Genomic DNA, 12,866 nt, shown 5'->3' with positions numbered 1-12,866 from the left:
AGGAGCTCCTTGTTCATCCACACAGGCCTCCTGGCGTTTTCGCCTGACTTCCTCTTTGTTGGCATGCATTGCTCCTGAGCTTGGAGGAGGTGATCCTTGAATATTACCCAGCTTTCTTGGGCCCCTCTTCCCTCCAGGGCTTTGTCCCATGGTACTCTGCCAAGCAGATCCCTGAAGAGGCCAAAGTCTGCTCTCCTGAAGTCCAGGGTAGTGAGCTTGCTGTGCGCCCTCCTCGGTGCCCTCAGGATCTTGAACTCCACTGTTTCGTGGTCACTGCAGCCCAGGCTGCCCTTGAGCTCCACATTCCCCACCAGCCCCTCCTTGCTGCTGAGAACAAGGTCCAGCAGAGCACCTCTCCTCGTTGGCTCCTCTACCACTTGGAGAAGGAAGTTATCATTGACGCATTCCAGGAACCTCCCAGATTGCTTATGCCCTGCTGTGTCGTCCCTCCAAAAGATGTCGGGGTGGTTGAAGTCCCCCATGAGGACCAGGGCTTGTGAGTGTGAGGCTGCTCCTATCTGTCCATAGAGGGCCTCATCCGCTCCATCTTCCTGGTCAGGTGGCCTGTAGCAGACCCCCACCGTAATGTCACCTGTCCCTGCCTTCCCTTTAATCCTGACCCACAAGCTCTTGGTCGGCTCCTCATCCATCCCCAGGCAGAGCTCCATGCACTCCAGCTGGTCACTGACATAGAGGGTGACACCCCCTCCTCGTCTCCCCTGCCTGTCCTTCCTAAAGAGCCTGTATCCCTCCATCCCAACAATCCAATCATAGGAGCCATCCCACCACATCTCCATGATGCCAAGAAGGTCATAGCCCTGAAGGCGTGCACATGTCTGTAACTCCTCTTGTTTATTCCCCATGCTACGTGCATTTGCATAGAGGCATTTAAGTTGGGCCCCCGATGAAGCTGTCTTACTGGCTGGAGTTCCTTTGTGCTGCTTTTCAGGTGCTCTCCTGCTGACCTGTGATCCTTCTCCAGGCTCTGGGCATCTATTGCTGGCCCTGGCATCCAACTGGTAGGAGTGGGATGCATTGAGGTTCCCCTCCCCTGGCATCTCTAGTTTAAAGCTGTCTTCACCAGCTTGGCAAGCCTATGACCGAAGATGCTCTTTGCCTTCTCTGACAGATGGATCCCGTCAGCCCCCAGTAGACCAGGTTTCTCAAAGCGAGTCCCGTGGTCTAAGTAGCCGAACCCCTGACTGTGGCACCAGTCTCATAACCATTTGTTGACTCGCCAGATTTGACTGGCCCTTTGAAACCCCTTCCCTTTGACCGGCAGGACTGGTGAAAAAACTACCTGCACTCCAGAGTCCCTTACCACCACTCCCAGGGCTCTGTAGTCCTTCTTGATAGTCCTCAGATTGCTCCTGGCTTTATCACTGGTGGCCACGTGAAACAGCAGCTGCAGATAATAGTCAGTAGACTGTATGAGGCTTGGTAGCCTCTCGGTGACATCCCTGATGCGAACCCCTGGTAAGCAGCACACCTCTCTAGAGAGTGCGTCCGGTCGGCACATGGGTGCCTCCGTACCTCTCGGAAGAGAGTCACCTAATGCTATCACGCCTTTTCTTAGTGGCATTCGTTGTTATACGGGGGGCAGATCGGGCTGCATTACTCAGCTCCATCACTTCTCCTGGTGTGACAGGACTTTCCTCTTCGGCCTGCAGAGTGCTGAAGCGGTTCTGCAAGGGCACCTCAGGCTTCGGGGAAAGTCTCTTCCTCCTGCTGGTCCTTGCCTTTGCAACTGTCCATTCTTCTGCATTATTGGCCCCCCCGCTCCCTTCTGTGTGTGCCGGTGGGGGAGTTTTTGGCTGTTTGGCCGTGGGCTGCGGGTCCGCTGCAGACTGTGCTTGGAACCAGCTATCTAGCTCCTTCTCTGCCTCCCTGATGTCACGCAGCCTTCTCACCGCCTCCTGCAGCTCAGCCACTGGCTGCAGGAGGTCCTCAGCCTGGGCACACTTTTTGCAGGCAGGTCTGCTGCCTGTCCCTACCCCAGGAGAGAGGTCTAGGCACTTCCTGCAGCCTGAGGTCTGCACTGCAGCCTCTCCCCTCAGCAGCTCCGTCTGGGTGGAGCCATCGGCCACCGCTGGGGTAGATGGTGCAGACCCCCCAGCCGGAGCCGCGGCCATTGTTCTCAGACGAGTGCCCACCATTCTGCCTTGCGGGTCAGGTGGGATGAGTGCCCTTGACCTGTGCCCAGCTGCTGGGTTATGTGTACGCCGAGTCCCCCACTCGGCCCGTGGAATGCCTCTCCGAGGAGGAGGCGCCCTCCCTGCGCGCCCTTCCGCGCGAACTGCTGCGCCACGGCCCGTCCTGCTGGCAGCGCTCCCGGGGGCTGCCTTGAGTGGGAGTGGCCGCCGTTACTCCTGGCCCCGCCCACGCCTCGTCAGCCGCCCTCGTGAGAGCTGCCGGCACGTCTCTGCGCTCCCCTGTGGGTTCCCCGGCTCAGGAAACCCCCCTGTAGGCCGCCATCCGCCGCGGGACGCGCCTGCACCGGGGCTGACCGCCTCTGCGAGTGACCGACCTTCACCTAGACACGTGGAAAACACAGCCCTGCCACTGACCAACTACGTATTACCAGAAACAAGCGCTAAAATAGTCACGGCACCAACAGATTATATTAATTTCAGCCTGTCTGTCCAACACGTTTCATTAAAAATTAGTTGGACTGATTTAATGAACTTGAATGCAGGGTCCCTGATTACTACTTTTAAATACCAAAAAAAGATGGCACCTGATTTTCTTAGTATGTTGGCTAGTTGCATTGAGGAATACACATACAAATTTGACAGCTGCATAAATGATCGCCATAAATGCCAGCAAGTGGTTGTCTATCTGTTAGAGACATGAAAACACAGAACTGCCTAGTTTTGAAATGCTGATACCTTGTCTCCTCCTGATGATACAAGGAAGCAGTGATTTATGTAGATTAACAAAGGCAGTACAAACTCAGAAGGACCTGTAAGTCTGTCTAATTGACCAAATGAAGGTGGGCCTTCAGAAACTGTGACATAACATTTCACATAAAACCAATTGCTACATGCAACTCTTCAAATAACCATTTACAGACATGTGTTGTTACCTTACTACCAGTCAATCAGATTGTACTTAGGGCCAATGTAACTAACATCAGATTAATAAAAAACAACGTGCAAGTAAAAATATACACACAGGTGAAATCTTGGCCATTTCTTTCATGGCTTAGTATTTCATATTCTTTGTCTACATAAAACTATAAATAAATAAATTCCCCAAACTCCACGTATCATACTGCAATAAAATTGATAATTTACTAACTTTATCATATTTGTTCAAGAAAGAAACAAAGAAACAACGCCAAAATTAAAGATTAAATAGACTACAAAGAAACAAGAAGAGTAAAGCTAAAATAGTATGACTGTTTCAAAAATGCTCTGCAACTACACTTGTCATGTTACTAGAGAGAAAATATTACAGTAAGTTTTATCACTGAGGGAAACTTTAACTTCCCAGGTATAAACTGGAAAACAAATTCTATTAATAATGGTAGGAACCAGAAGCAAGAGCAAACAGCTTTCTTCAAATAGCAACTGAACCACCAAGATGCAATTATTATTTTAGGCTTGCTTTTGGTAAACAGCAGCAATACTATAGAAGAGCCAACCATTGCTTGGACTGAGCAATCAGAAGTTGATTCAGTTTAAATTAGACGAAAGGATAAACAAATGTAGGTCTGTAAATAATGTTATGTGTATACTGCAATTATCCCATGTGGCTATGGGTAGGCTGTTGCTAATGCCTGAACTGACTAATTCAAACTATTTCAGATATCACACTCAATTTTCTGCAGTGCAGGGTAGAATGGTAGACGTATCTAAACAAGCCTGGGTTAAGGATAAGATTCATGTCCAGCAGCAGTATTGCCTTAAGATATTCTTCTTCTTTCCCATTCCTCCCTCTGCTGCTCATTTCTGTCCCTGTACACCACTCCATCAATGACAGCAGCATAACTCTTGGTAGGGTCATACTTCAAAAAGAGTCAGGGCAGCATACAGGAGAAAAATGAAGTGGACCAAAACAATGCAGGAGGGGCACCTTTTTTTTCAGCTTATCAGTCCCATCATCTATTTGATGTGTGACTTCAGAACAGTTGTGCTGGCCTAAACGAAGGATCAAAAGTGTCAATAGCCACCTAAGCCTGCACTACTGCTAGAAACACATACGAAATGCATTGATTTAGTCTAGCAAAAGAAGTCTCAAGATGATTGCTATCATTAAGCATACCATTTACATACCCCAAAGTGAAAAGAGCTATTGATGCTAAGAGGCAATACTGACATAAGAACAAATTGGAATACATTGGTCAGGAATACATGTAAGCTAGACTTTTAAGAGACATTTGTAACCATCAGGGCAGTAAGATTCTGAAACAGCTGCCCAATAAGCACTAGGAACTGAAAACACCTCTATTTATAACATGGAGCTTGACCAGCTTATAAAATGGATTATATTGCTTGGCTACTTAAGGTACCACAGGACTAGACTTGATGACCCCAATTGTCCCTTCCAGTCCTTATGTTCCTGTGAGGTCCTTGAAAATTAAAGCACCTTTATTTACATTGCATTTTTAATATGAATATCTAACGGGCCTCTGTTGGCAACTTGCACTGGCCTTTTTCTTGGGTGAGTCCTATGGCATCTGGTAATGTCAGTGGAATGACATACAGGGCAGACTGAAATATATTATGCATTTGTGCACTACTTCATCCATCTATGAGAAGTTCAGAAGGCAAGGCACAGAAGGTTTGGTTTGGACTTTCAGCTACAACAAAGAGTATTATACAAACAGCTGTTTTCACTAATTGTGGTATTGATCTGCCAATCCCAAAAGCAGCAAGAATGATAATTTCTACCAAAAGCAGTGTAAATTGAATAACAACTTATAAGTTTAGTAGCTACTTCTAAATGAGGATTTTTAAGAAGAAAACAAAGCTTCTTAGTTACAGACTTTAATCATTGCTATTTTTGCTAGAATGCCAGGTAATTTATTTTACCAACAAATCTACAATTTGCTTGCTTGCTGCTTCTGGAAAATATAAATTTGATTTGATTTTAGAAAGGAGAAGGACCTTTATAAAACTCTATTACAGCAATACAGTGGCCAACATAACTGCTGCAAAGACAAACAAAGCAATTGAATTTACAGACCGATTTTTAATTTGTGCAGTATTTAATATATATTAAACATTTATATAAGTCTGGTTTTGCTTAGAAACATTTTCTGTGACTGGAACATGCCAAGCAACCCTTTGTTGGCATGTTCCATTAACGCTATTAAAATAAAACAAGAAAGCCACAATCTGTGAAGCAGAAGCAGCAAAGGGTAGTACCAGCTTTAGAAAATACAAACGCAAAAACCTGCAAGCTTGTCCACAATATGCTCCTGCTACTGATAATCACTTTATAATATGGTCAAGATTTAAGCCTGCTGTCTCATTTAACTCTGATTACATATGGATAGCTATGACTTCATCCAAGAATCTTTAATGGTACTTCCAGTTTTCAAATTAATCCTCACCTAAGCAGTATTAGTTACAATGACAAGTATAATTTTACAGAATAAAGTGTGTTAACAAATGTATTTCTGGGAAACATATATACAAACCAGTTTATTGTACTTGCTGATAGATCTGACAGCTCCATGTAGGCACACAAAAATCAGAGTATATCAGCTTCACGTAGGATGGAAAACTATATTCTCTGCTGATGAAAGATCTGGGATAACAGCTTCAGCTAAGATTTTAAAAAGAAGAGAGACAGAAAGACAGAGCGAGAGGGGTCTCAAATTCAGATAATCTTCTAGTTTTTAAATATTCTAATGGCAAATAAATACAATTAAGTTTTTCTTGCTGCACCTTATGTATACTTCAGGAGACATTCTTATGGATATAAGTAAGAGCAGATTTGCAAATCACAACTAACACAATGAACAACTTCTTCAATCAGTAATTTACTGTATGAAGCTTTGTAAAAGCTGCCAATTTAAAATTAAGAACAACAGTAAGACCATTTTGGTCTTTCTATCTTTTGAAAAAGCAGATCTTATTTAAACAACACTTCCTAGTCTTACAGGCTGCAGGAGAACCAGCGCTGCATGCTGGAAGGCAGCATTATGTGTGTAAAGACCATATTCATCAGGCACCTGCAATCAACATTGACAGGGTCTCAGTGTTGCGACTCCACCTAGCGGCCTTGTTAAAAAAAAGCCAAAACAAAAAACTAGACATGTCCCATTAAGGCAATATAAAAACCGACAGTTTGCCTCAGGTCAAATTATTTAATACTTGAATAATATGCCATATGTTGGCATTTCCCTGAAGGTAAGACCCAAGTGCTACCAAACATATATAAGTGATAGCAGACAGGCATGGTTTAAGCAAAGCTTTATAACAGTCAAGCCTCATACGGAATGGAATACTTTTTTTTCTTTATATGAAGTTAAAAAGCATTTCAGAAAAACCACAATGAGTATTCAGCAGCATCTAATGTAATGTAAGATACACTGCAGTCTGTCTGTGTTCTCAGGATGGATTTTAAGCCAGAAATTTAATAGGCTAAAACCTTTGTGTTATTTAGACATCCTTAATTCTTGCTTGAATTTTAAATATATCTCCATATTGTTTCACTTTTGACTCACAGTTTCAGACAAGAAATAATTGTATATTTTATAGTAAAGCAAGGACAAAATCAAGCAAAGTAAGCAGAGGACTGAGTAACCCAAGGCAAAAACAAGAAGCGGGGTGGGGGGGAAGTCCAAGACAGAACAAGCAAATTACAGTTAAATAGCTCAAAGCTAATCACAGGGCAACATTATTTCAATTGAGCCAAAGGAATGAGACTACTACCCCACAATATAAGTCATCACTTTTTCCTGCTAGACAAACACATTTGAAGACCTTGTTACACTTCGCTTCTCAGTCCTTTCATCTGTTTGGCTCTTGACAGTGTACAGAACAGTGAATACATGCCTTGAATTCCTGGTCCATTTTCCTTAGAAAAGTATTTGGCTTTGTGTCATGACTGTGTTTGGCACAGACAGATCTCACTATAGCAAGAGGATAGCATGTGTAGTACTTCCTAATTTAAAGCTCCATAACTGCCATTAGAAACTTTTTTTTCTTAAGCTGCATTTGAAGGAATAGAAGAAAATTTAGCAACTTTTAACGCCAAACCACTAATTTTGTCACTACACCGTTCAGAAAAAAAGGATTCTCTGCAACTTAATTCACTGTACACTCTACATTGATTATACTACTGTAATAAATATACTTTTAGCTCTTCAGATCAATATGAGTGAGTCACAAAAGCTGCAAGTTATACAAACATTTAATAATCTTTATTGATACATACATTACCCTCAGTGCTGCTTTTATGACCTTACTATCTGGCAACAAATGTTTACTGGTTTCTCTGATAGAATTAACATCAACAACAAAGTAACTGATAAAGGCATTCTGTGGCAACTAACATAAAATCCAGACCTTAAGTAGGAACTCATACACGTGCACAACATGTTAGAATTTACTTACATCCTCTCCTTTTCCCCCCAGCCCCCTCCAACAGTCTTTAAACAAAAGGAATTTGGAAACTGGTCTGACTGACTTACATAAGAAGAATTGATTACCACACAGTAGTCTGGAGTGGAACACATAGAAGTGTCAGGGTACTGTTTCTGCAGAGTGTCTGATCTCTAAAATTATAGTATCCATAGTTCTAGGAAAAAAAACCCTAACCAAGCAAACCCAAACCAAAACCCAGAATTACTAGGACTGCTAAACTAGGCTTCAAACCCATTCTGTGAACTGAATCCATTCTGTGTCACAGCAAACCTCCATCACAGCACAACTTGCTTGGATGATCTTAGGAAGGAGGTTGAGACACTTTTCAACACTTGCATGCAGACAGTAAGTGTACTACACTGAATTTGATGCAGGAGGTGCTCATTAGGGTTATCTTATTGTTTGGTTCTACCATCAGGTGAACCATGGAAACACAGTGGAAAAATTATTGCATTTGAGGCCCTACAGCTCTCTCAGGTGCTGCTGCGTAAGTGTCTATCATATGTCTATCATGCCAGCAATATAAACAGCAGGTAAAGTGCATGCTATTTAGTGCAAATACCACACACTATTACTGCCAGGATAGTTCAGTACTTGAATACAACCAGCTAATGCATGAAAAACAGCTTGTTGACTCCAACTAAAAACGAAGTAGTGCTGCAGGACAGAGAAAACTTTTGAGGAGGGTTTGGAAACACAAAGTGTTTCTTTGATTTACACCCACAGTTAATCAGTTCAGCATGTACCATGGAAATACCCTTTAACTTCCCATTGATCTTAAGTCTTATACAGTCAAAGCAATGAGAATGTTCTTTGCCATCACTAGTTAGTTGGAAAACTCCATGTCTTCGTGGCAGATGATGACTTAATCTTGCTCACTTGCACCATTTTAAGTCACTGTTCTTCTTGGGAAGACAGTGCATTGTAGCATGCCATGATTATTTCAATGCTTGCAAAATCCCAGACAGCACTTTGTGCTACAGTGTGCCTGCTCAACACCACAAACTAGGCAAGCAAATGAAGCCTGCTTTCTGCTCTGGCTTTTGAGTGAATAGTGACTTAACAACACTAAGTGCTTCCCAGGCTGGTTCCAGGAAACATGAAAGATTGTTCCAGCATGGTAAGTACGGCCAAGAACTTCACTCATTTAACACTCTACAGTAGAAACAAAAAGTGTCTCTGTTAAAGATGGAACTCTCTTAGAGATGGTATTCTGCTCAGAGACAAGTGTAATTCCCCCCATCCTCACCTTGCCTTCCCTAATCTAAATACATATAACATGTACTGGAAAAGAGTCTCCTCTACAGAGGGAAATCTTGACTCACAAATCTATTGGAATTCTTTGAAGAAGTCACAATAGAGAGAGATCAGTTAATATAATCTATTTGATTTCCAAAGATTGTTGACCAAAAGGTCCTAAAGAAACCATGTTGCTGCGTGATGACAAGGGAGATCCTCTCATGGATAAATGGTTAAAAGCTAGGAAATAAACAGAAATGGCAGCTCATTTTTCTGAATGGAACTAGGTTACCAGTGGAGTCCTGCAGGGCTCCATGCTGGGTTCTGTATCATCATACATTCATGTACTGATGATAGTGCAGTGTACTAAAGGCAGCCACCAAAAGATGTGAAAGAATGTCACAACACTGAGTAAAGTTTAAAACCACTAACAAAAGTGAATTTTAGTCTTAATAAATGTGAAGTGACACACACTTCCAACTTTATACACACAGTGATGAGCTGTGAGCTGATCTAATCATTCTGGAGACATAACAGTTTAACGAAAACATCAGCCAAGAAGCAGCTGAAAAGGAGGAAATGGTAGGATTTAGTAGAGGTGGAACGGAGAAAAATACAGCAAGATTCATTATACCACTCTGTAATAACATGAAGCACACACATACTATGTGCAGTTCTGATCTTCCCAAGAGTTATAAACTCTCTCATCTTCTGTTCTCCCACCTGCCAAAACCTTTTCCTAGTCTACCAAGTCATCACAAGTTAGTAACAATCAGCTGCAGTGAGCAATGTACTCCATTCAAAGAACAACTAACTAGACTGGGATTCTTCAGATTGGTGGGGGGGGGGAGGGAAAACAGAGGAAGTACTTCAGAGATTTATACAATCATGAAGAGGATGGAGAGAATGAACAGGGATCAATTTTTCCTCCATTGCCTCCGACATAACTCAGGAAGAGATCACACACAGTTTTAGGAGGCAGTTTCAATGTAAAAAGGTATTACTGGACAAATTTTTGTACAAGATCATATAAGACAACTGTTTTTGTGTTGGGAAGTCCCCAATTCCTAGACTGTTCTGAAAGGTAGTACTGAATGTTCATCCTATCTTACATGCTTTCTGAGGTACCTGACCCTGGCTCCCGTAGAACCATGGACAGACTTTTGAACTAACCCAAACCATCTAAAATAAATCTTTCCAAGCCAGGCATTTCTTCCTTTATAGAGAGAGTGATAGAACAGGTATGTCCTCAAAAGACATTAACTGCATTGCTTAGTGTGGTCCAACTGGTGCTCCATGGGTCAAATTCAATCCACAAAATGTTTCTGAGCCCAACATCTTTGTCTCAGCCAGTCCAGAGAACAATTTTGTTCTGCAAACTGTCTAACAGACAAATTGTTCTTCTGGAGCCTGCTGTGGTTAGAAAGGTGGCAGCTGTTGCTTTTGACCACAGGAAAAAATTGCTGCTGCAGTACACAGAAGAGGCTGTGCAGTCCTTGGAGCACAGGGAAAGGGAAAAATGTTCCAAGCGTTCTGTCTGGCCCTTGTCATTGCCGAGGTGTTGGACCTGATAGTTTAATAAAGGTATGCACACACACTATGGTGATAAGTATGAAATAAGAAAGTGACTATGCAAGTTCTTCCTCTTTCTTTGCCTTCCAATGTCATTCCTCCTCCTGCCTCTTTCCCCCTAGCTCCAGTTTCTTGCTGGTTTATTTCCTCATCAAGAGGAAAGCCAGTACTCAGAGTTTCTTTCCAGTGAGGGAAATCTAAAGTTAAATATAAACATAAATTCTAGTTTTTCCATAGTCCATGTACATATATTTTCCTATTAAAAACCTGATTTTGAAGATTTTCAAAGAAAGACCCCAGAATTCAAGAATCCCAGAGAATTATTTTAGGACACTGAAACTATTTAAATCAGCATGTCTACTTTTATTCAGATTTTTTTTCTATTTCTAAGAATATCCTCAAAAGGTAAACAGACTACTGCGAGATTAACTACTCCATTAGTTAATCTACATCTTAGCCTGCCTTTTTCTGTGCATTTTATTGAACTAAATATTAATCTTTGAGTCTTTTGGATTCCAATAGGAAAAGTATTTAATTGGAAATAGCCTCCCTCCCAAAAGCTGCCTATTTTAACCAAAAGAATCAAACCCTTAATGTAGTTTTATTCAACATAAGGCATGATACTTGAAACTTGCTAAGAACTGTCATTTTTATCTCATGTTAAGATGCCCTTGGGAAAAACAGAAGCTGAGAATCTTTGCTATTCAACATTTCTGTGACAAATTGACTAACTTTTGAAAGTCAGAAGTCATTATTAGCCATTCAAGATCACTCTCTTGTGTGAAACAATTATTTGGGCACATCCAAATGATGGCTGGGAAGAAAAAAAAACAATTAACAAAGTGCAGTGATCATTCCCTGCTGTACTTACAACAAGTGATGAAAAAAAATTAAACCAATATCCAATACTTTATTATTACTTAAGAAGGAGACATCTTTAGTTTCCAAATGCAAACTGCAAACAAAGATAGATTTTTTTTTCTAAAGAAAAAAACCTTCCATCCTTCTTTTCCTTTCTTTCCTTTCCTTCTTTTTGTTGGAAAAATCTGTAGGACAAACAAGGACAGTCAACACAAAATATGGAGAACAGTGAAAAGGACTATACAAAAAGAATGTAAATGTATATCAGGAAAAGAAAATAGTTGTGCACTTTATTTGACAACAGTAAATTGGTCAACTAATTTACAACAGCAGGAGCCTTATGAAAAGAGAAGATTCTGGTTCTTATTTTCTAACTGCTAGTACCCCTCAATCCTAATTCGACCTGAACAAAGGCTGTGAAATAGGACAAAAATGGTACGTTTTATGCAGTAAGCACATAACTGTCATTTCTCAGAAGTCCACAAGAGGTAACCATCTTCTTCATTTTACACTCAAATTTAGCTCCATTCTCATTACCACAACGCTGTGACTCTCCTACTATTTCCATGTTTCCTATTAAATCTGGTCCTTTGCTTATATTCTTCTGCCCTCTCGATTCCTCCAATGATGCTCACCTGTCGAGTCCACCTAGAACCACCTACAAGCCTTCTTCCACACCGATTTTCTGGGTCCATTTAGAGCTACTATTTGTCACAGAGAAAAGAATTAATCCCTCAGTTTAAAACCCTTTGATAATATATTTTTACCATCTCACTCCTCATATAACGTGAAATAGTGACACACCTTTTTGTAAAGCTACTGAAAGCACATTGCCCCATCTCGCTTCACATACACCTTGCTGAAGAGCCCCACTGCTATAGCCCTAGCCCTCACTCTATTGTTTTCCTGCCCATTTCTCCTGCGGTACGTCGGATACTCGGTGCAAGAATTACAAGGCGGAGACCTCGCCTCACCCGCCCTGCCCACCTGGAAGTTGTACATAACGGAGGTTATTGCAGGGAAGACGGACTGCGGGAAACATGCCAGGAGCTGAGGCAATAAACCCCACAGGCTGTAGTTTCCTCCCTATTGTCTGCCTTGCGCCTGGGAGCACACCCCGCACACCTGCAGCCCACCGCCCGCCCCGCCAACAAGCGGGCGTTTCTCTCTTCAGAGGCGCCCGGCAGCTCCCCCCTCGGCCCGGCCGCACGGAGATCAACCAGGCCCCACCACCGACGCCACGCCAGGACGCCCGGCCACAGCTCAGGCCCGGCTGCCCGAGGGACGAGGACCTCCCTGTCAGCCGCGGGCGGTTCAGGGCTCTCACGGCTTCCAGTCAGGCGGCCCCCACACCGGAGACCGCCCGCGGCAGCTGGCCGTGAGACGCCCCCCTCCCGGGGCCCGCGGCACCACCTTCCCCTCCGCGCCTACCTGCGAGCCGCGCCCGCGCACAGGGCCAGCATGGGGAGGGTGGTGCGAGGGGAGGCAGGGTCGGAGCAGAAGCAGGAGGAGGAGGAAGGGGCGGCTTCACTCCCGCTGCCGCCCCGCCCTCCTGCCGGCCGCGGGCACAGCCCTCAGCCCCGCGCCGCCGAC

At 43.3% G+C, this 12,866-nt stretch overlaps 1 protein-coding gene across 4 annotated transcripts in view; it reads right to left on the bottom strand.

Annotated features, from left to right (window-relative positions):
* Positions 1-12,825, bottom strand: part of NLN (neurolysin) — a 44,806-nt gene extending 31,981 nt beyond the window's left edge. For 3 of the 4 annotated variants that reach the window (XM_076361686.1, XM_076361688.1, XM_076361689.1), the window contains exon 1: positions 5,648-5,768. In XM_076361686.1, coding sequence (XP_076217801.1) covers positions 5,648-5,685 — 38 coding nt within the window. In that variant the 5' untranslated portion in view covers positions 5,686-5,768. Of the gene's footprint in view, positions 1-5,647; positions 5,769-12,704 lie in introns of those variants that run through there. The other variant, XM_076361687.1, reaches the window with a different exon arrangement.
* Between the last annotated feature and the right edge of the window lie 41 nt (positions 12,826-12,866).

The sequence above is a fragment of the Aptenodytes patagonicus genome, chromosome Z, assembly GCF_965638725.1.
Source record: "Aptenodytes patagonicus chromosome Z, bAptPat1.pri.cur, whole genome shotgun sequence".
Lineage (NCBI taxonomy): Eukaryota > Metazoa > Chordata > Aves > Sphenisciformes > Spheniscidae > Aptenodytes > Aptenodytes patagonicus.
This window is presented reverse-complemented; position numbering and strand designations above follow the sequence as displayed.